This window comes from Rana temporaria, chromosome 11, assembly GCF_905171775.1.
Source record: "Rana temporaria chromosome 11, aRanTem1.1, whole genome shotgun sequence".
In the NCBI taxonomy this organism is placed as follows: domain Eukaryota; kingdom Metazoa; phylum Chordata; class Amphibia; order Anura; family Ranidae; genus Rana; species Rana temporaria.
In genome coordinates this window covers 130,163,600-130,187,819 of record NC_053499.1, presented here as the reverse complement: position 1 = coordinate 130,187,819, position 24,220 = coordinate 130,163,600, and the positions used below count along the sequence as shown (strand labels likewise).

Genomic DNA, 24,220 nt, shown 5'->3' with positions numbered 1-24,220 from the left:
GGTGGCTGTCTGCCTGCTAGCTGAAGCTTAGTAGAAAGTCGGTGATGCAGCAGGACAACGACCCTCAGCATCAAAGTATAAATCCACCACAGATGTCTGGGGGGAAAAAAAGTGCCTTTTTGTAGTGGCAAGTCAGAGCCCAGACCTTAACCCCATAGAGATGCCGTGGATGGACCTCAAGAGAGCCGTTCACAACAGACCTTCTACAAATGTATCTGAGCTGAAGCAATTTTGTAAAGCGGAATGGTCAAAAATTCCTCCTAAACGTTGTGCAGGTCTGATCCCGATCTACCAAAACGCTTGCTTAAAGGAGGTTCGATCAGCTGTTGTATCCAAGGGTTCGCTTACTTCTTCCTCCAGCACTGTGAATGTTTACTGGGGGTGTTCAATAAAGACACAAAAATTGAGAATTGTTTGTGTGTTATCTGCCTAGGGACACTGGGGGTTATTTACAAAAGGCAAATCCACTTTGCACAAGTGCAAAGTGCCATTGAAATTGCACCGAAAGTGCACTTGGAAGTGCAGTCGATGTAAATCTGAGGAGTGGATCTGAAATGAGGGGAAGCTCTGCTGATTTTTTTCAATCATGTGCAAGCTAAAACGCTGTTTTTTTATTTTCGATGCATGTCTCCTTCGGATCTACAGCGACTGCACTTCCAAGTGCACTTTCAGTGCAATTTCAAGTGCACTTTGCACTTGTAGTGCAAAGTGTATTTGCCTTTAGTAAATAACCCCCATTGTGTTTGTCTATTGCGATTTGGATAAGGGTCAGATTAAATTTTTATTGACAAACTAACTCCGAAAAACTGTTAATTCCAAGGGGTTTACATACTTTTTCTTGCCACTGTGCAATGCAAGAAGCCCAGCCTCTGCACCTTTAACCTTTTGTTAGGATAGTGTTTAAATCTAGTTACAATTGATAATGAAGATCTTCCTGCACAGTACAGACAGGGTTAACTATGGCAAACGCCGTTCTCCAGCTCACTCCTAAACAAAGTGAACTGCCCAGGACATTTCCTTGCTGGAGGGTCCAGAACAGAGCATCTAAAAAAGGTAAGCTGCAATTAATTTTATCTTTTTGTTATGCTATATGAATAGGGACATGTAACGATTGTAAAGCAGGTGTTATCCCAATTTAGCTGCAAAAGTGGAAATACACATAAACAGTAATATGTTACTAATCCTAAAATCTCTTTTGTGACAGCTATGTGATTCATCTGTGGGACCTCAACCATGAAGGAACATGGGAAGGCAAAGGAACATATGTATACTACACAGACTTTGTGATGGAGCTCAGTCACCTGTCTATGGACCTGATGCATCATATTCATATGTTGGTATGTGTGGTGGTCTGCAAATTCGTTTTGGTTTCATTCAATGTAACATTGGAGATTATAAAAAAATCTGCATATCAAGTTTTTATTTACTGGTGTTCTTGTTTTCAGTTTGTTCTTTGCTTCTTTCTCCCTTTTATTAGTTATTTGGGAATATCTGGCTGTCTATGGCAAGTCTTGTTATCTTCATGCAGCTTCGTCACCTGTTCCATGAGCTGCAGCGCAGATTACGACGCCACAAAAATTACCTGCGAGTTGTTGGCAACATGGAAGCTCAGTAAGCTGTGTTTGTTTTAGTAGCATGGATATTTTGTCTGCCTCTCGTTTGCCAATTACATTTTCTTTTTTTGAGTCTTTTTTTAAAATGTATTTGGTACTGTCACAAACCATGTAGAGGTAACATTATTTTTTTTAGGAATGATGTAATATGGATGGATGGAAGTGTAGACAGCAATTATCTTAATGTTTAAAAATGCACTTAAAGGGGTTGTAAAGGAAAACATTTTTTTTTCATAATAAGCATCCTTTACCTGCAGACATTCCTCTTTTCACTTCCTCATTGTTAGTTTTTGCTCAGAAGTTGCTCTATTTCTTCTCTGTTCTGTTCACTTCCTGCTTGTCTGATTTTACTGACCACCGTGAAGGGAAGCTTTACAGCGGTGGTCAGTGACGTGCTCGCCCCCTCCTAGGAACTACATCTGTGCGGCAGGACGCTCTCTATGTGTTAGAGACTTCATGGAGGTGTGAATTACTGGACGTGCCGCAATTCATACTGGGAAATTTAGTTCTTGCATGAACGAGCAATGCAAACCAGGAAGTGAATGAGAGAACAGAAACTAGAATGCATAAGGTGATATAGATGAAGGAATTTAATAGGTATTTACTTGTTTTTTAACAGAATCATTACACTATTCTGTCTACCTTGCAGAACTTCCTTTACAACTCCTTTAAGGCTGCGTTCACACACGTGCGGTGTGAATTGAAGCTCCATTTTCATAGCTAATTGACAAAGTAATTGTTCAACATTTCAGGTCAGTTTTTGATCAAAATCAGGTCAGGTTTTCTTCAGGATCGGGTCAGAATTTTATCCTGTTCACAACTGAATGACATGTGCAATGCAAAACCGTTTCTCATAGAAGTCAGTGGGCCTGAATTCGCACTTGAGCCAGGAAGCACTGCTCAGAAACCTGACGGGACTCTTTATTTTTTATTTTTATTCGAACTGAATCCACACCCCATTTGCACCAGAGATATGTGAACAGGCACAATAGAAGCCATTGTTCTTTTACATGTCATGTGAATTTGATGCGGCCAGCACAGATGCTTTTCTTTCCTCCATCTTTTATTACTCCAACGCACTGTGTGTGACTGACAACTAGAAAATCTGATTTTGCTTATCCGTTCTAAAATATAAAATGCAATAATTGTGTATTAGAACCTGTGCATTTCATGTCTGACTCTAGCCTTAAAAGAAAATTTGAGGTGTCCAATAATGTTTGCCGAAGGCACTATGGGAAGCGGGCCCCTGCATGATACTACACAGAGGTGCCTTTCCAACAAAAACTTAAATCTCATTTATCTTCTGACTGACCTAGAATTTAAAGTATCATCATGTTTTTATAAATGTTACACAATTTTTTTTCGGGAATAAATGATATTTCATTTTTTTTTTTTTTTTTACTTTTCTATACACAAATTATCAGCTGTGAACATGGTCAATCTTATTTTGCTAGCAATAGGGTGGTGCAAGTGAAATAATTGCACTTGTCTGTCCTGACAGCTGGAGTAGCCAGAGACTAAAGCTGGGTGTACATGTACAGAAATTTGGCGGTCCAACAGGAATTGGCCACATTTTGGTATGTGTGTACCGCTGTCTGTTCAGTTGAGGGGGGAACCCTGCATCCACATAACTTATGTTGATGTGGGGATCTGTGCGTATTGTATTCATTTTTTTTTCCGTCCCACTGCTTGAGTGAAAAAAAAACAAAAAAACTATGAATGTATAGCCTGCTTAACATAAATACAATGAATAGTTCCAAATAAATTGGATGTCACCTTTAATAACCAATTACTAATGCTTGGCAGTAAGATGGAAATATTGTTGCAGCTGGGTTAATTTCATCTTGATGGAAATGTATTCATCATAGATACATATCTGGATTTAAAGAATTTCTCTCTTCATTAAACCTTAATCTAGAAGATTAGTCAGTAGCTGACTTTAATATGTAGCTTCAGAACGTCTCTACAAGTTGGAGTCCAAGGGCAGTTAATATTGTTCTAGCTTTATGCTGGACTTTTTTTCTATAAGAATGTCTTGAGCTTCTACAGATGTGTAACTATCAGATGAGTAATTTTTGTTCTCTTATTTATTTTTTGGTATTGGTTGATAACGTAGAAATGTGTGTCTTTTCCTTGCTGGTGCTCTTAAATCTATATTCAATTATTCTTTCCAAAGCTTTGCTGTTGCGACTCCAGAGGAACTGGAAGCTAATAATGATGACTGTGCCATCTGCTGGGACTCCATGCAAGCCGCTCGGAGACTTCCTTGTGGTCACCTGTTCCATAAGTATGTGGTGTTTGCAATAATTTTGTTGAGGGTCAGCTCAGTGTAGGGTGGGAACCAGCGAATGGATTTGACCTACTAGATCCTTAGATTTCAGAGGCTTTAAAGGGGTTGTGAACCTTCCTGTTTTTTCACCTTAATGCGTCCTATGCATTAAGGTAAAAAAACATCTGATAATTACCGGCCCCACAGCCCCCCCCCCCCCTTTTACTTACCTGAGCCCTCAAAAGTCCTGCGCCGCGAATGCGCTGGATCTCAGCCCGTGCTTCTTGGCTCTTCATTGGATAGATAGCGGCGCAGCCTTTGGCTCCCGCTGCTGTCAATCAAATTCAATGACGCGGGGGGCGGGGCCGAGTCTGGCATTCGTGTGTCTATGGACGCAAATGCTGGACTCAGAAGTGCGGCGGCAAGGTAACCCCCTTGGGAGAGCGCTTCCCAGAGGGGGTTATCTGATGCAGGGAGGAGCTGAGACAACCGCCGGGGGACCCCAGAAGACGACGTTCGGGGCCACTCTGTGCAAAACGAACTGCACGGTGGAGGTAAGTAAGACATGTTTGTTAATTTAATTTATTTATTTTTTATTTAAACCTTTAGTACCACTTTAATGATAGATTCCTACGGGAAATCCATTAGAAGAGCAGAACACCATTTTGCTTTGTAATAGCAGCAGCTGTTGTACAGTACTGGAAATTTTGGTGGAAATACCTTGCAACTGAATTCCCTGACAGATGTTAGATGGTATTATGCGATCTATCATGCTAGCAGTCATAGACTGGAATATCTGTTTTAGGTGGAGTTGAGGAATTTCTTGACGATGCAAGTTACAGGGACAGTTCACCCAAAATTATTTTGATTGTGGGCTGATGGATGCTGATGGAGTGAAAATTTAGTGGCTTTACAGTGCCAAGTTTTTAAAGGCCAAGTTAACCTTTTCAAGAAAATTACTTATACAGTTCTGGGGCCCTAGTACCTTTAAAAAAAAAAATGTGCAGGTTTGAAATATTGATTAATGTACTTGCCATACCTGTAGACCGTTTGTACCTCCCCCTGAAGCCTTAAAAAGCCTCAGTCATCGGTCTCATTTACCTGCCCTACCTTGTTGCTAGGACAATCCCAGTTGTGCGCTTGCCCCCAGCATGAGAGGAGTGATGTTCCTCCTCATTCAAAATTCCAGTGTACGCTTTCCTTGTCAAAGCCGAGCTCAGCCACTGCACTGAGAGCAAGCACATACTTCTATGATGCTGAACGCCCAATAGCTGGAGCGTCCTAGGATTTAGGCAGGATGGGGGAATGCTAACCATGTGAGTTTTTTTGGGCAGAATTTAAGGGGAGAGGCACACATGGCCTGCAAGTATGGCAATTACATAAGTCAATACATTTCAATTAGAATTATTTTCAGTGAACCAATACATTAAAATATTGTACATGTAAAGAACGTGGATGTGGAGTTTTTTTTCTTTTTCATTTTGCAACCCAGAATTAATTCCCCCAGTAATAGTATCACTAGCTTAGTATAACCAGTCCTTTACCAAGTCCCAGGCAATTACTGTCTTCCCTGGCAGGAACCATGTTGGCAAATTTTTTATATATTGGTGGTCCAGGAATCAGAGTTTGTTGGTTTAAAATTATAAATGACCAGTATTGAGCTACCACATATAACGGCATATCTGTGATTTACATTCAAATAATATTTTTGTGATCTTTAAAGCCTTTTAAGAAAAACTTTTCCCTAAAATAAAAAAGTCAGCAGTTACAAATACTCTATCATATACTGACCGGTCCCTGGATTCCAGTGCTGTCTTCCCACAGCTACTGTGGGTCATGGACAGTCTTGGATTTAGGATTCCGGCTGTGACTTCCTAAGGACTCATGGCAGGCTCCCCACCATGCATGTGGGAGGTCACGTGGTGCTGTTGGACTGCTGGGATATGTGGATTCAAGCTTGTGTTATTTCGCCCAAGCAAAATTTGAGAAAGTGGGAGCAGATACCTGTCCAGAAACGTTCCTGCTCCCGTAGAAAAAAAAAATATCTCTCAAAAATGTGGGGGAAGGGAGGAGGATAAAAGTGGCACTTTCACTTTTGAGTGCAAGTTCGCTTTAAGTATCACAATATATTTTTTTCTACTTTTATGCATTTTATTTATGATGATGATTATTTTTATTCATATCTGTTTTCATATTTAATATTCATTCAATCTTTGCTGTACAAATATGCTTTAATATTATTATTTTTTTTTTTAACCATTTCCCTAAACCGTTACATCCAAGCCATGCCTTAAAAGGCTGGCGTCATAGCTGGTCATGTGTGTAGCACCATACCAACAGCTGATTTAAAAAAATGGCATCATAATTACCCGTAAAGGGTAGGTAGGTTTATTTCCCCTTTAATACACAGCAAAGGATTCCCAGCGCACTATGGGTTAGCTAAAGCCATAGCAAAGCTGACAGCTTATTTTGAGGCTGGATTTATCTGATCAAAACTTCCAATTCAGTCTTCCTATAAGTAAACCGTCTTTGCTGTGACGTTTCCTTAAGAAAAATATGTATAAACCGTTCAGTTTCGTTACAAATACATATAGCGTTTGTAGATTGGATCTATTGTTTAACTCTAGATCATTTCTATTAATCACACTTTTCTTTTGCTTTGTACCTTTAGCTCTTGTCTTCGCTCATGGCTAGAACAGGACACATCCTGTCCAACTTGTAGAATGTCTCTAAATATGGCTGATGGCAGCAGGCCTCGGGAACAGCAACGAGAGAACATAGATCAGAATATGATCCCGATAACCGTGACGGAAGGGCGACCCCGCCTCAACCAGCATAACCACTTTTTCCACTTTGATGGTAAGGGTAATGAATGCAGTTAGAATTCCTTTGTTGTTGTTATTAATCTACTTGGTTTTAAACATCAATATGCTTGACTTAAAAGGTTAGTTCACCTTTAAAAAAAATACACCACATGCAGTCCTTTCCATAATGCTAAACTTATCTGATTTTAAAAATGGATTTATGCTCCTTCCATACCTGTAGGCCAATTGGATGAGTACCCCTAGTGGTACAAGAGCAAACATGGTCCTGAGAGCCGCAATCTTGTTGCTGCAGGATGACCTCAGCAGCTGCAACAAGTTCTCTCTCCCGTCAGAGAGCACAATGCACATGTTCGGGTCTCAGAAGGAGGGTACTGCTTTCTCCTATATAAGGATGAGATCCGGCGTGTTCGAAAGCTCCACGTGCAGAGCCCGCCAGGAAGTCGGCGCTAATCCCAGGCAGTGAGACATTTCCCCATCTCTGCAGCCGCCCATCGGGAAAATGTCTCCCTGCCTGTGATTAGCACAGCACAGTGCCGACTTCCTGGCGGGCTCTGCATGTGGAACTTTCTAACACCCTGGAGCTTATCCTTGCACCTATACTGCTAGGGACCACTTGTCCTAACGGCTTCACTCTACAAAAACTCCCTACAGGTAAGGAAAAAGCGTAAATGCATATTTTTTTAAATCGGATTAGTTTAGAATTATAAAATGCTGTATACGGACTGCATTGAGTATTTTTTTTTTTTGTTTCTTAAAGGTGAACTAACCGTTTGACAATTATGTATAGTACTGGGAAGTAAGCAAATTTTGGTAAAGTGGATTAATGAAAGCTAATGTCTGATCTGCTTTAAATGACTGCACTTTGCTGTTTGCTATTATATAAAAATCTCCATGTTATGCAAGTCGTGTCATCTGAACTGAGCGGCTGAATAATTTTTTATCAGTGTCTATTATTAAAGGAAGATCTAATCGGGCTCTCTTCTCTGTAGGTTCCAGGTTTGCCAGCTGGCTGCCTAGTTTCTCTGTTGAAGTGATGCATACCACCAATATATTAGGAATTGCACAAGCCAGCAATTCTCAGCTGAATGCCATGGTAAGATTTGGAAGAATGCATATAATCTTATTCAGGGTAAGGTTTACCTAAAGTTAGTCACACGGATTGATTATCGAATGAGAATTTTCCAATTAAGGCTAGCCATACACACATGGATTTTTCCATCCAGGACCCCCTGGCTCGACCTGAGTAACCAAACGATCCAGTGCTGCCCTTTTTTCCCAATGACATTAGGCTCCTACAGTGTCCATTCTATTATCGTATCACTTGCTGGAAAGCCATCTGTAAGATGAGGTTTAATGTTGATAAATGTAAAGTTATGCACTTGGGGGCTAAGAATATGCAGGCATCATACATACTAGGGGGGGTACAACTGGGGGGATCTGTAGTGGAGAAGGATCTGGGGGTTTTAGTTGATCATAAGCTCAATAATGGCATGCAATGCCAAGCTGCGGTTTCCAAAGCGAGCAAAGTCCTTTCTTGTATTAAGAGAGGTATGGACTCCAGAGACAGAGATATAATTTTGCCCCTGTACAAATCATTAGTAAGACCTCATCTGGAATATGCAGTTCAGTTTTGGGCACCAGTTCTCAAAAAGGATATCGGAGAACTGGAGAAAGTGCAGAGAAGGGCAACCAAACTGATAAGAGGCATGGAGGAGCTCAGCTATGAGGAAAGATTAGAAGAACTAAATCTATTCACTCTTGAGAAGATGAGAATAAGGGGGGATATGATCAACATGTACAAATATATAAGAGGTCCATACAGTGTACTTGGTGTTGAGTTATTCACTTTACGGTCAACACTGAGGACAAGGGGGCACTCTTTACGTCTAGAGGAAAAGAGATTTCACCTCCAAATACGGAAAGGTTTTTTCACAGTAAGAGCTGTGAAAATGTGGAACAGACTCCCTCCAGAGGTGGTTCTGGCCAGCTCAGTAGATTGCTTTAAGAAAGGCCTGGATTCTTTCCTAAATTTACATAAAATAACTGAGTACTAAGATTTGTAGGTAAAGTTGATCCAGGGTAAATCCGATTGCCTCTCGGGGGATCAGGAGGGAATTTTTTCCCCTGCTGTAGCAAATTGGATCATGCTCTGCTGGGGTTTTTTGCCTTCCTCTGGATCAACTGTGGGTATGGAGTTGGGTGTATGGGATTGTATTGTGTTTTTTATTTTGTTTGTTTATTTTTTTTGTGGTTGAACTGGATGGACTTGTGTCTTTTTTCAACCTGACTAACTATGTAACTATGTAACTATGCCACACAGGTGGGGGGGGGGGTCAGCCCAGGATACGGCGGGCACCAGGGTCAGAGATCTTTATACATACAATTCGCAAATCTATGGAGGTTAGGCAAATTTTGAAAAGTAAAACTGTTCTTATACATTTGTTCTCTTATGACTACAGTATTTGTTTTTGTTACTGTTCTGTTATATATTTTTTTTTTCACAGTCTGTAGTTCTGCTCCATTTTGTACTTCTAAGCTCAGTTGGGCCCCCTTTACACTTACAAGCACATGTGTTACAGTAACCCACAGCAATCTGCGCAATGCCAGTTACTTAAAATGGCATCCCAGCACACAGTACAATAGGCCCCGACAGATTGCACTACAGTGCACCACAACCCAAATACTTTTGTGGTGCACTGCATTAAAGTGGTTGTAAACCCACTTTTTTTACTTTTGCCTACAGGTAAGACTATAATAAGGCTTACCTGTAGGTATAAAGAATATCTCCTAAACCTGTACGGTTTAGGAGATATTCCCCTCGCAATGCGCCGCTGATTGCAGTGGCGCATGCGCAGGGGGGATCCTCGGCTGAAGGGCCGGCCCCGCCGACCCATGCCGGAGTGAAATCTCCCGCGCGCATGCGTCATCGCCGCTCCAGCCAATCACAGCGCTGGAGCGGCGATACCCCGAAGACACACTCGGCGTGGACCAGGTAAGTTCCCTACCTCGTTCCGAGGTAAGTATTTCATAATGAGCTAATATGTGGTGCATACTAGCTCATTATGGCTTTTGCCTTGCAGGTGTAAAAAATAAAAAAAAAATGTATATGCGGGTTTACAACCGATTTAAGTAAAGGTGCAGGTCTGGTTTTTGTTCTGTTTGCTGTGTGTTAGTTGTCTATTCTAACTTGTTTGTTAATGATATTGAGATTGATAATAGAATCTGACTTTCAGTGTTTGCTGAAATTTGGCATAAGATGTCCCATTGTTACAGGAAGATGTAAATAGGGGGGTGGGCAGCTACATGGGAGATGAAATCCGTATCAAAAATATAAGAAAGGAAGGTATAGAGTAGTGATGGTGAACCTTGGAACCCCAGATGTTTTGAAGCTACATTTCCCATGATGCTCACTCACTAACATTTAGAAGGGAAATAAAAGGAAAAGGTAAGTGAACCAACAATGCACTAGCTTAAAGGAACCTATTTGGAAAATAAAAAACAAACCTTTACAAACCCTTTAACTAAAAGTAAAAAGTTCTGAAGAAGCTTGCTAAGATGATCGGCAGGCGACACATGTCAACCGAGGGATGCACCACCCACGGCTCCTGAAACGTTCCTACCACAGGGGGCGGACAAATGTAACCAGCAGCTCTGGGACCTAACAGAGTAAACCTCAAAGGCAGAAGGCGGACCGTGAACACAGCGGGTCAACGAGGGTCGCCAGGATACCTGGTGACCAGGAATCGGTAGAGACTGCTTGTGCATACAGCTGGGAGAATAGCAGGAAGACGGCTACGACTTCACTTCCACTCCTTAACTATGAGCAATGTTCAAATTCAGCTGTCCCTGCACTACCCACAGACTCCCTGTCTACCCCAACACATAGCACAGTCACTATCAGTATCGACTCAACTAGGAGACCTATCCGGGAACATTGTAGTTCTCACAGAGCCCAGTGAGGCCACACACAGTGCAATTGACTCCTGAGTCAACCACATCTTCAAACGGATGATGCCTTCTCTAACTAATATATCTCACACCCCCATAGAAGGCTAGCAATACCTTACAACTAACGGGGAATCTTTTCCAAAACCTTCTACTGTCCTTCTTGAGCAATCGTTCCACGACCTCCCTACATTAATCCTTATGATGATTACTAGATACTGCTCAGTGAGCTGGATACAGGAAGTAATATATCCTGGATTGATACCCCAACCTGTAATAACGGCGATCTCCCACTCAATATAGAGGATTTCATGGGCCCAATGTGTGCTTTTTACTTTTAGGTAATGACAACGTTGTTCTATAGTGACAGGTGGAGGGTTGATAAATTTTATAAAGTTTGTCTCTTATGTTCCGAGTCCGATAAATTGTTTCAATTACAACGTCGCATGACTGCGCAAGTGTAAGTTAAAGCGACGCAGTGCCGTATCGCAAAAAAATGGCTTGGTCAATAAGGGTGTAAATCCTTCTGGGGCTGAAGTGATAAAAATAAACTTACATTATGCTGCATTTTGCATTTAGAAGCGTTTTTTACATTGAAAATAGTCAAAGAGGTTTCTCCATTAAAAACGCCTGTAAATTAAAAGTGAGTTACTGCGTTTACACGCTGTTATAGGCATTTGGCGTTTCAAATGCCTCTGAAAATCGGTCCTGAACACATTTTAGATTAAGCCTTATAGCGCAGTGACTTCAGCAATGAGATCTTTAAATCTGGGTTTCTAGATTTACTTCTCTGCCCATGAAAAATAATGTCTGTGTTGGGGGATGAATAAGAAGCATTGAGATTAAAGGGGCCAAGCTGGGAACTGTGTTAGGAAACCGCCACGGTGGTAGGTAGGTGATCATTCACCCCAAGCTTTTGCTCTTTTGGAAAGTCTAATTATGTTCAGATATTGCTATTGTGTGAATGCTAATCAGTCTGAGTTGACATATGAATCTCCAATCTCTTTACAGGCTCGACAAGTCCTAGACATGTTTCCACAAGTACCATATCATCTAATCTTGCAGGATTTGCAGCTCACTCGCTCAGTTGAGATAACAACGGATAATATTTTAGAAGGACGAATCCAAGTGCCTTTTCCCACACAGGTCAGTGTCTTGGTTAGAGGTGCTGTTCAACAGTGTTATTCTAGCCGATACCGCTTTAGAACTAACATTGTCATAGGGGAATCTTGTAAGTACAGTACTTTTCTCTTATAAGAGTTCCTGTTTTATTACAGAGGCCAGATGACCCTAGACCAACTGACAGCTCTCCAGATGCAAATGAGCAGGAAGATGACAGCAGTTCAGTGCAGGTAGTGTGCAGTGCTTGTACTGAGCCTGTCTTTACTTTACATGTTTGTACAGTGGGGATCTAAAGTTTGGGCACCCCAGGTAAAAATGTATATTAATGTGCATAACGAAGCCAGGGAAAGATGGAAAAATCTCCAAAAGGCATCAAATTACAGATTAGACATTCTTATATGTCAAAAAAAGTTAGATTTTATTTCCATCATTTACACTTTCAAAATGACAGAAAACAAAAAAATGGTCGTCTGCAAAAGTTTGGGCACCCTGCAGAATTTATAGCATGCACTGCCCCCTTTGCAAAGCTGAGACCTGCCAGTGTCATGGATTGTTCTCAATCATCGTCTGGGAAGACCAGGTGATGTCAATCTCAAAGGTTTTAAATGCCAAGACTCATCTGACCTTGCCCCAACAATCAGCACCATGGGTTCTTCTAAGCAGTGGTCTAGAAAACTGAAAATAGTTGACGCTCACAAAGCTGGAGAAGGCTATAAGAAGATAGCAAAGCGTTTTCAGATGTCAATATCCTCTGTTCGGAATGTAATTAAGAAATGGCAGTCATCAGGAACAGTGGAAGTTAAAGCAAGATCTGGAAGACCAAGAAAAATATCAGACAGAACAGCTCGCAGGATTGTGAGAAAAGCAATTCAAAACCCACGTTTGACTGCATGATCCCTCCAGAAAGATCTGGCAGACACTGGAGTTGTGGTACACTATTCCACTATAAAGAGATACTTGTACAAATATGGTCTTCATGGAAGAGTCATCAGAAGAAAACCTCTTCTACGTCCTCACCACAAAAATCAGCGTTTGAACTTTGCAAATGAACATATAGACAAGCCTGATGCATTTTGGAAACAAGTTCTGTGGACTGATGAGGTTAAAATAGAACTTTTTGGCCGGAATGAGCAAAGGTACGTTTGGAGAAGAAAGGACACAAAATTTTAATGAAAAGAACCTCTGTCCAACTGTTAAGCATGGGGGTGGATCAATCATGCTTTGGGGTTGTATTGCAGCCAGTGGCACAGGAAACATTTCACGAGTAAAAGGAGAAATGGATTCAATAAAATTTCAGCAAATTTTGGATGGTAACTTGATGCCATCTGTGAAAAAGCTGAAGTTAAAGAGAGGATGGCTTCTACAAATGGATAATGATCCTAAACACACCTCAAAATCCACGGGGGATTACATCAAGAGGTGTAAACTGAAGGTTTTGCCATTGCCTTCACAATCTCCTGACCCCAACATAATTGAAAATCTATGGATAGACCTTAAAAGAGCAGTGCGTGACAGACAGCCCAGAAATCTCAAAGAACTGGAAGACTTTTGTAAGGAAGAATGGGCAAAGATACCTCAAACATGAATTGAAAGACTCTTGGCTGGCTACAAAAAGCGTTTACAAGCTGTGATACTTGCCAAAGGGGGCAGTACAAGATATTAACTCTGCAGGGTGCCCAAACTTTTGCAGACGCCATTTTTTTGTTTTCTGAAATTTTGAAAGTGTAAATGATGGAAATAAAATCTACCTTTTTTTGACATATTATAAGAATGTCTAATCTGTAATTTGATGCCTTTTGGAGATTTTTCCATCTTTCCTTGGCTTCGTTATGCACATTAATACAATTTTTTACCTGGGGTGCCCAAACTTTCGATCCCCACTGTTTATATTGCCAGTGGTTACTCTTGTGGTTCCTACAGGGTTTTCTGCAAGACAGGAACAAAGGATGTTTCTGCACAGCCACACAAGTCACAGCAAACAAAACAAAAATCTGAACAGCTGACGCGTTTCGCACTAGATATAGTGCTTAATATTTGCTATGAAACGTGTCAGCTGTCCAGGTTTTTGTTTTGTTTGCTGTGACTTGTAGTGCTGTTCCTAATTCAATAAAGGCTACCATTTGTTCAGAGTGTGGCTGTCCAGAAACATCCTTTGTTCCTGTCTTGCTGAATGCATTGCCTGCACCTGGGATATCTGCACGTGGATCTCCATCAAGGCTCCCACCTAGAGGCGGCTATTTTCTCTCTCTACAGGGTTTTCTGCATCAAATAATTTCATGATTTTTGGAGCTACTTGCAAGTTTGTTTAACCACTTCACTTCAATACCGGCACTTTCACTCCCTTCCTGCCCAGGCCAATTTTCAGCGCTGTCGCACTTTGACATTTGCACTGTCATGCAACACTGTACCCAAACTACATTTTTTATTTTTCACACAAAGAGAGGTTTCTTTAGGTGGTTTGTAATCGCCACTAGGTTTTTTTTATTTTTTGCTAGCTAAAAAAAAAGTTTTTCTATGTTTGTTATAAAATTTTGCAAATAAAAAATTGGTCTTTGTAGATTTAGCCCAAAATGTATTCTGATACAGTTCTTTTGGTGAAAATTACTCAAATCATTGTATATTACTTATTCTGAGTCCACATATATGGAGTATATATCTGAAAATTGACCAATCCTTATGTACTGAGGACCTAAAATGCCAGGACAGTAGAAATACCCCCCAAATGACCCCTTTTTTAAAAGTAGACCATCCAAAGTATTTAGTAAGAGGCATGGCATTGTAGATCACATATAAAGGTCTTTCATAAGAGGTATTTGAGGCTCACTGGTCACTTAGAGCCCAGCCACACTGTAATGTGCAAAACTGTGTGTGTTTCCAGGAGAAACATGCATTGGTGGTGCTGGAAGGTGATTGGGACCCTACAGGGTGGTGCATAAAAATAGAGCGTTCAGTACTTACTCCTAACCTGCTACAATGTGGTGTGGTAGTTTGAGGTCCCATAGAAAAGCACAGATTTTATTTTGTATATTCACTTGAATAATAGGCCCGTTCTGACACTTTTTATTTAGCAAGTAAAAATCAACATTGTTGACGGTGCTTCTCCCGTGCCATCGAGGGCCCGAAAAGAGATGATCGGCGTGTGCCGGTTGGGAGGCATAGAGATGACTGGTGACTATGACCGTCGGAGGCCCGGGTGCCATGTGATGACGTCACACCCGGGTCCCCGTAAGTAAACAAACCGCGGCTAGTAAGAATGAGATCTATGAATTTTTTTTCACAATCATTCTTTCCAGACTGGAGGAGAGATGTGGCGTCTTATTGACCCCGCATCTCTCCTCAAAGAGGACCTGTCGCACACTATTCCTATTACAAGGGATGTTTACATTCCTTGTAATAGGAATAAAAGCGATCGAAAAAAAAAAATGTAAAAAATAAATAAGAAAAATAAATAAAATAAAATGCCCCTGTCCCCGGTAGTTCGCGCTCAGAAGCAAACGCACACATAAGTCCCGCCCACGTATGTAAACGTCGTTCAAACCACACATGTGAGGTGTCACCGCGTGCGTTAGAGTGTGTGCAACAATTCTAGCACTAGACCTTCTCTGTAACTCTAAACTGGTAACCTGTAAACATTTTAAAGCGTCGCCTATGGAGATTTTTAAGTAACGAAGTTTGGCGCCATTCCATGAGTGTGCGCAATTTTAAAGCATGACATGTTGGGTATTATTATTATTATTATTATTATTATTATACAGGATTTATATAGCGCCAACAGTTTACGCAGCGCTTTACAACATCAGGGTATCTATTTACTCGGCGTAACATCTTTCATATTTTAGAAAACAATTGGGCTAACTTTACTGTTTTGTTATTTTTTAATTCATGAAACCTTTTTTTTTTTTTTTAACAAAAAGGCGTTTGAAAAATTATTGCGCAAATACCGTGTAAGATAAAAAGTTGCAATGACCGCCATTTAATAATGTTTGGGGGTTCTGAGTAATTTTCTAGCAAAAGAATGATGATTTGTACATGTAGGAGAGAAGTGCCAGAATAGGCCCGGTATGGAGATGGGTTTTAAAGCCCGGTATTGAAGGGGTTAAAGTGGACCCTGCAGTAAAATGCAAGGTCCACATTTTAATACAAGATCCCCACCCACTGTCCACAAAACACTGCTGTATGGGAAAAAAGTCCTGGTAGTAGGGTAAGGAATTTTTATGATTTTATCTCAAGTTTTTGTTTCATTTCTTTAATACAGTATTATGACAGCAGGGGTCGGGGGCAGCCTCATAAGCAGACCTTGCATTCTGAGTGTTTATTTCTTGTTCTACTTTAAAAAAACATTTAATTATTTCATATCTTTTCTCAGACTGAGCGAGTTCCCTTGAACATTTCACCAAGTGTGGAAGAGTTTGAAGATTTCAGTGAGGTGGACAGCCAACCCATAGAGGCGGATGACTTTGAGGCCAGAGGCAGCAGATTTTCCAAGTCTGCAGAGGAAAGGCAAAGAATGTTGGTACAGAGAAAGGAAGATATGATGCAACTGGCAAGAAGGTAAAAAAAAAACCAGGAGCAATGTAAGGTTACGGTCACATCTGTGCGTAGTGACTTTTGTGTTTTTGGCACGACGGCCCCACTGATTTGAATGGGCTGCCTGTCTTGCAAAAAATGCACCAAAGAAGCTCAAGTACCAAATTTTAGCACTGAGCCAGGCGCGTTGGCAACATGCATGTTTTGTTGCACACCGTCTTCTTGTGGATACCAGAGTGTGGAAGAGAAGAAATTAAATCGTATGTAAAAACAAACTTTTTTTATATTGCACCTTCCCGGTCCTGCAATGTGACGGCTGCATTAGTTTACTATTATTTTTTTTTATTTTTTTACCTTTTATGTTTTTTCCTGGTTATCCTGCAACAAAAACAAACATGGGCTAGATTCAGAAACAAATGCCTATCTTAAGGCGGGCGTAGCGTATCTCATATACGCTACGCCGCCGTAACTTTGAGAGGCAAGTCCCGTATTCAGAAAGAACTTGCGCCTGAAGTTACGGCGACGTAGCGTATATGGGCCTGCGTAAGCCCGCCTAATTTAAAATGGGCTGGTAGGGGGCGTGTTGTATGCTAATTAATCGTGACCCCACGTAATTGACGTTGCTAACGAACGGCGCATGCGCCGTCCGTGAAAGTATCCCAGTGCGCATGCTCCAAATTACGTGGCAAATAGTCATTGCTTTAGACGTGAACGTAACTTACGCACAGCCCTATTCGCGTACGACTTACACAAACGACGCAAAATTCAACGCTGGCCCGACGTCCATACTTAACATTGGCTACGCCTCATATAGCAGGGGTAACTTTTAACATTGGCTACGCCTCATATAGCAGGGGTAACTTTACGCCGGAAAAAGCCTAACGTAAACAACGTAAATCAATGCGCCGGGCGGACGTACGTTTCTGAATCGGCGTATCTGTCTCATTTGCATATTCTACGCGGAAATCTACGGAAGCGCCCCTAGCGGCCAGCGTAAATATGCACCCTAAGATACGAAGGCGTAGGAGACTTAACGCCGCTCGTATCTAGGCAACATTGAGGCGTATCTGATTCTATGAATCAGGCGCCGAGATGCGAAGGCCCTCATTCAGAGTTACAACGGCGTATCTGGAGATACGCAGACGTAACTCCTTTCTGAATCTAGCCCCATATCTTTGTGGCTACGCTTCTTTTCTCCACTGGATGTAAGGTGGGAGACGTGGTCATCGCCGGCTGGACCACAAACATGTCTGTTTTTTTCATCTCCATTACACAGTGAATTGATGGGACTAGTAAGGTGAAGTGAAAATGACACAGCATCTCTAGCAAGCTCAACATGTATTTTCTGTACTTGCTGTATATGTTCTTAGCCTGAAAAGTAAAAACTAATGCAGCCAACACATATATGGACTGATAAGCTGCAATATATTACATTTATGTTTTCGGGTTTAAGTACACTTTAAATGACAGGGCAGAAAGTAGGTTGTTGGCACCAGTGGAGGCTGGTGGAATTTTATTTTTGGGTAGGGCAGCAAACAGTGCACCCCCACCCCCTTGGTCACTCGGGTCATCCGCAACACCCATCTCTTGCTCAAATCACACACATGCTTTAAAAAAAAAAAAAAACCTGATTGGAATCCGTGCCCCGCATGGATAGGTGGGGTGGCACCCGTGCCCCCTGCTTTATGGGCCGCCACTGGTCAGCAAAGAGAAAATCATTCAGCAGACGTCATGATCATTTTACCAAGCTCTGCTTCAAGTATTTCGTCTCTTAAAAGTAGAAATATAGGCAAAACTTTTATTTATTTTTTCCATAGAGTGAGGGAGGGTGTTAACTTCTATAAGGTTTATTTTTACCATGTGTCCCAATCCCATAACTGAATTGGCATTTTTTTTTACTTTCACTTTCGTTGATAATGATAAACAGGACAAATACAGAGGGTGAATCCCCTAACTGGGGCACAGACGGCAACAAAAACCTGACCGGTGTTCTAATCCCTCTTCACATGATACAAAATAAATAAATTGCCTTTATTTAACTGATTCTTCATTATGCAAGCTCTGCTGTGACCAATCACAGAGGACAGTGCCATCTAGTGGAAGAGTCATGTATTTAAATGTGTGCAGCTCATTTAAAGCAAAACTAACCCCTCCTATCCCTTACTGCCAAGAATCCTACCAATTTAGCCTTAGTTTGATCTGCAGATTCCATGGTGCTGCACATGTGATCCGTTATGACACCAACTATTTGATGGCTTGACAGTTCGGCTGAGAACAAAGCAATTATTAGTAACTGTTCTCATTCATGTCATGAATTTTGATCCGTCTTTGGCCAGCTTAAGGGCAGAGTATCAAGCACATAACTCATGGTTGCTGGTTTTAACAAGATTTATGTTGTTTTTTCAAAACCAAATCACTGCAAACTGGTTATTTTTAACTGGAAAAATATATTTAAAAAAAAGCACATAGCACAGCAAACAATTAATTTGTTGTTGGGAGGGTGATAAAATCCACCACACAGGAAAATCCACCACACATCTATTGCAGTCATGTTTGTAAAACTGAGCACTTAAAGAGGTTGTAAACCTCCCAAAAAAACCTGCAAGACAAATGCATAACGAGCATTGCATACTAGCTCGCTATGAAATGCCTTAAAACAAAGCTGTTGCAGCTCCTTGCACACCGATATCACGGCCAACATCTTTCCCAAAGCTTCTCCGGGGTTTGCGGGCTCCGACGTCGTAATTGGCCAGAGCCCCGATGATGTCACTCCCGCGTTTGCAGTTCACGGGACCTGTGGGCCGTTCCGTCAGAGCACATGTGGCTGCATGCACAGGAAATATCTCCTAAACTGTACAGGTTTAGTAGATATTTTCAATACCTATAGGTAAGCCTTATTTATAGACTTGCATATAGGTAAAAGTTTGCAGAGGAAGTTTACTTCCTCTACTGTTTTAACAATATTTTCTTTTCCAATTGACATTTTCATGTTGCATTTTGTAAGCTGTTATAAGGGCTGATTTACTAATAGGACATAAAATAGATCAGGCGCCTGCTGAAGCCCCTGTAAAGAAAATTATTATTATTAGTCTACTGAGCCTTGTAGAGCTGCACAATTAATCGTTAAAAAATCAAGATCTCGATTCAACCCCCCTGACGATCTCCAATGCAGAGTTTGCCAATTCATATAAGTGGATACCTCGTTATCGCGATTTTCACCCCCCCCGGCCATCCCACGGCACTGGGCGTTCCCAAGCACTCCTGTGATTGACAGGCTTCCGAACGGCGCATACTGCGCGTCACAGGTTGCCGAAAAAACCCGAACGTCGGTGCGGCTCTATACTGCGCCTGCGCACCGACGTTCGGGTTCTGTCGGCAACCTGTGACGCGCAGTATGCGCCGTTCAGAAGCCTGTCAATCACAGGAGTGCTTGGGAACGCCCAGTCCCGTGGGATGGCCGGGGGGTGAAAATCGCGATAACGAGGTATGTGCTGAGAAAAAAAAAAACACTGGCATTCTGTTGGTAGGATGGCTCGACTGCATGTGATGTCAGAATTTTTGAGGGTGAACCTCCACTTTAAGTTAAAATTAATATTTTTTGCTAGGAAATTACTGGGAACCCTCAAACATATATATTTTAGCAGAGACCCTAGGGAATAAAATGGCAATTGCTGCAATATTTTATGTCACACTGTATTTGCCCAGCGGTCATTCAAATGCAATTTTTGGGGAAAAAATACACTTCATAAATGAATAAAAAAAAAAACAGTAAAGTTAGCCCTTTTTTTTTAATGTGAAAGATGATGTTACGCCGCGAGAATCGTGATCTATCTTCTAAGCAAAAAAATCGTTATTGTCATTTTAGCCAGAATCGTGCAGAGTCTTGGCTGCTGGGGATCACTCCTGGGAAGGAGAGGAAATGGTGCAGAGCTACAAAATAATTCCTTAAAGCGCTTGGACTCTGGTATGCGCTTGGTTTCAGACCAAGTCCATACCAGAGTCCAAGCGCTTTTGTAACTTTGCAAAGGCAGTTGCACCCATTTTCCTCAGAGCTTAGTGAATGTGGTGAAGCTCTGCTGATTCCATCATCCAATTATGTACTTTTTTGTCTTCATTGCACCTATATGGGTATTCTTTACAGAACAAAGTGTCGCTTTACTCACTAAGCTCTGGGAAAAGTGGGTGCAACTGCCTTTGTAAAGTGTCTGGTACATCCACCCTACACTATCCCCAGCTTCCCATTATTTGATATGAGTTTGATTAGAAAGACCAGGTAGGTAGCCTTTACTGCAGTCATTAGACCCAGTACTGGCTTTCTCCTTTTATGTCATTGTTAAATACTGGTGAAGCGGGAGACAAAGGAGAGCTCATCAAATGCATATGACAGAAGTAATCCGGAAAGGCTATTGTAGCATAAGAAAATTGGATTTGAGCTACAAGGGATTATCTGATGCTTATGCTTCTTTCCCCACAGGAGATATCTGAATAGAACTTCAGACGATGAAGACATCCTTATGTCATCGGAACAAACTTTTTCCATTGAGGGGATTTCTTCGGACTCTGTTAACATCCGCCGGCGTACACTGGCAGCTGCTGCCGAGCGCAGAATTCAGTTGCAGCACCCCCCTCAATAACGACTGGATTGCACACGTCGCCTGACCTTGTATTTTGTGCACGAGGTGCACGCACAGACTCGTACTGACCCAGCACCTTGCTTATGAGCTGGTCCAGCTCGACAGACGCAGGTCTGCTTTTGTAATTTCTTTTTCTGGAAGCTCTTTGTGTTTTAGAATGATCAGGACTGCTTCTGGGCTCTGGTGCACTAATGTGCATCCGGTGCTGACTCTTTCACTTGAAAACTAATGACCATTTCACAGCCTCGGAGGATTGCGGTCAACCCGTCCATATTTAGATGGAGGATGATGCCTCTGGAGACTCTATATATCCAGATAACACACCTAGAAGGACCCAGATCCTTGTATTTTTACATATTTACTGAGCAGAGACTAATATTTTACCAGTGTTTCTAACCAGGGACTATGTTCTCTTTATGGGTGTCCCATATCAATGCCGTTTGTTTACGATACTTGCAAATGCTAAATGTTTAAGCCTAGGGTGTCACATGCCACAATCTCAGAAAACAAAGCCTTACCTGCCCGCTCCATCTTCGCCAGGGTAGACGGAGTTCATGACATGTCAGAAGATGTTCTCCGTGCATTTTTTTCCGTTTACCAGTGTTTTTAGTATTTTTGTATTTTGCAAAAACATTTAAAGGACCAATAAACCTAAAATATGTTATTTTATCTGAGTTACTAAAAATAGTCACTAAAGTTTCTACACCTGGTCAGAACTTGAAACTTTGTATACTCAGCGAGTACTCATTTTCAAATTTTACAGTTAAATTTGAAGGAACTACATTTTCTTTCTGTGCCATTAATCCTTGATCAAATATAGATACATATGGGGGTTATTTTACAAAAGGCAAATCCATTTTGCACTACAAGTGCACTTGTAAGTGCAGTTGCTGTAGATCTGAGGGGAAGCTCTGCTGAGTTTGTCATCCAATCATGTGCAAGCAAAAATTTAGTTTTTGTTATTTCTCTTGCATGTCCCCCTCAGATCTAAAGCAACTGCACTTTCAAGTGCACTTGTAGTGCAAAGTGGATTTGCCTTTCGTAAATAACCTCCATAGTGTCCCCTGCTAGTGGCTCTGTCAGACAGTGTAATCAACATCCTTGCTGAAGATCATTCAGGGTCAGTTCACAGCAGAATCACACAGGAACGCAGAGTGAGTACCTGTGCATTCCCCTGCAGTGCGATTTTGCAGCGCATTCATTTAAATGGGCTGCAACTCCAACTTTCATCTGGAACGATGAGTAATGCATAAAGCTACTTTTGTAAAACAAGTCACACCAAATTTCATGGTACTGTGGTGGCATGCTATTTGGTGCTTGCAAACGCACTGCATTGGCGATCTGCATTCGAGGGGGGTGGTGTTAACAATGTATTGGCATCCAGAACAGAATGCAAAGGCAGTACATTTTGAACGCAGTGCAGGAAATGTACGGAACACATCTTTCCGCTGCAGTATTCTGGCATGCGCCAGTCCCAGTCAAAATAGATGTGTCATCTAGAATGGAATATGTTGTCGAAAGTCTGACTGAGGACTGTCAGTAACAAGGAACAATCGAGTATAGTATAGCCATTGTACTTCACTACTAACCAAGAAGCACAGCCTTTTATATGTGATGGAAAAATGACTGCCCTGCTCAAAAATAATTCAAAATTAAAATCTTTTAAAGTTTTTTTTTTTTTTTTTTTTTTTTTTTTACATCCATTGGTATTTATGTACTTCAAAGCTAAACCCCAGGCAGATACAAATGAATGCAGCTCTGTATTACCTTTTTTTTGTTGCAGGCAGACAAAAGCCCCGCACACACATAGGCCGAATTACGGGAGACCTCGGCCGGTTCAATAAAAACCGGCAGACATTTGGCCCGTGTTTTTTGGCAGTCTGTCCAACAGAAGCTGGCCATTTGGCCGGCTTCTGTTGGACGAGAATGCTGGAAAACCAGCAACCGACCGACTCCCGATCAGCACTCTCAGCCGATATCATTGGAGTGTTCTGTCAGAACACAACAGCTCAGCACAGAAGATCGCTGTGCTTACTTCGGAACTCGGCTTGGTTGAACAAAAAAAAAACCTGTAATGTGTACCAGGCATAAGTGTCCAAATTTTGACTTTGGATGATCAATCCCTGTACAGCAGGTCTCAGAGTGGAGAAGTGGCAGAGGCAACACAAGAAGCTAATTATCTGTGCTGCCGCACTAACAATGGAGGTGCTTGTAGGAGGTGAGCGGAGAGATGAGCTCGTAATGCTGGCCATACACTATACGAAAAATCGGGCGAAATTTGGTCGTTCAGACAGTTTGTTCGTTTTTAGAACAGTTATTGGGCACAAAATCGATAATCGTTGGGACATTTTTGAGCCGAAAAAACGAAGGACAAGTTTGGAAATTTTCTGCCGAACGAACGATAAATCGGAAGGTTAATGTGTTTCCCGCCCAAACTTTCTGAACTAGGTATATGTAAAAAAAAAAATAACCAAATTGTTTTTATTTGTCCACTGAACAATTTATCGGTCATTACATGGCAATATCGTTTGTGCTCACGGCCAAACGTTCGTTTTTCGAAAGTTCGTTCGGACGATTTTTCGTAGAGTGTATGGCCAGCATTAGCCCTTTTCAGGCCTGGTTCACACCTATTTAGGTTGCAGTTTGCATATTCAAGGCGCAATTTGCGTTTTTCAATACATGTTTTTGATTCATTGAAGTCAGAAAAAAGTCCCTGGTCCTTTCCATAAAATGCACAGATGTGAACTACACCCATAGCAAACCATGTTAAATGCACTATGTGTTTCTGAAAAACGCACTTAAAATGCATAGGTGTGAACAGGCCTTACAGCCGATTTACAGGCTGGGGAGGGACAAAAGCCGTGTTATTTAATGCTCTTCAGATCTCCTTTTATGCCAGACAGGGCTGTGCAGAGCTGTATGAACCTCAGAACTGCATAGACCCAAAACACAGATCTATGGGAAAGAAATCGGCTATCAATCATTTCATTTGTGTGGTTTTTTTTTTTAACAGAAGATTTCATTTGTGTTTTAGCCGTTTTGTCTGCAGTTCAGCTTTAAGATGACAAAAACAAACTCATTTAAATATAAATTTCCTTTTTATACCTCCAGTATTGTATAATGTCATAACAGAGACAGGAGCTCAGGAATAAAATATCCCAATTCTAAAATATATTCAGTAACTTGAAACTGTTACAAGTTTTGTGAACACTTTAATCTGCAATTTTTTTTTTGGTGGCGAACAAATTGCGAGATTTACTGGTCCTTTATTGCAGTAGATTTTAT

General features: G+C 41.4%; 1 protein-coding gene across 1 annotated transcript in view; it reads left to right on the top strand.

Moving 5' to 3' along the window:
* AMFR (autocrine motility factor receptor) overlaps nucleotides 1-21,604 on the top strand; it is a 55,242-nt gene extending 33,638 nt beyond the window's left edge. Inside the window, exons 6-14 of the mRNA XM_040329146.1 lie at nucleotides 1,205-1,337; nucleotides 1,478-1,611; nucleotides 3,790-3,900; nucleotides 6,554-6,741; nucleotides 7,697-7,800; nucleotides 11,664-11,798; nucleotides 11,930-12,004; nucleotides 16,141-16,325; nucleotides 20,776-21,604. Of these exons, the coding sequence (XP_040185080.1) occupies nucleotides 1,205-1,337; nucleotides 1,478-1,611; nucleotides 3,790-3,900; nucleotides 6,554-6,741; nucleotides 7,697-7,800; nucleotides 11,664-11,798; nucleotides 11,930-12,004; nucleotides 16,141-16,325; nucleotides 20,776-20,935 (1,225 nt within the window). The 3' untranslated portion in view covers nucleotides 20,936-21,604. The remainder of the gene's footprint in view (nucleotides 1-1,204; nucleotides 1,338-1,477; nucleotides 1,612-3,789; nucleotides 3,901-6,553; nucleotides 6,742-7,696; nucleotides 7,801-11,663; nucleotides 11,799-11,929; nucleotides 12,005-16,140; nucleotides 16,326-20,775) is intronic.
* The last annotated feature ends 2,616 nt before the right edge of the window (nucleotides 21,605-24,220 follow it).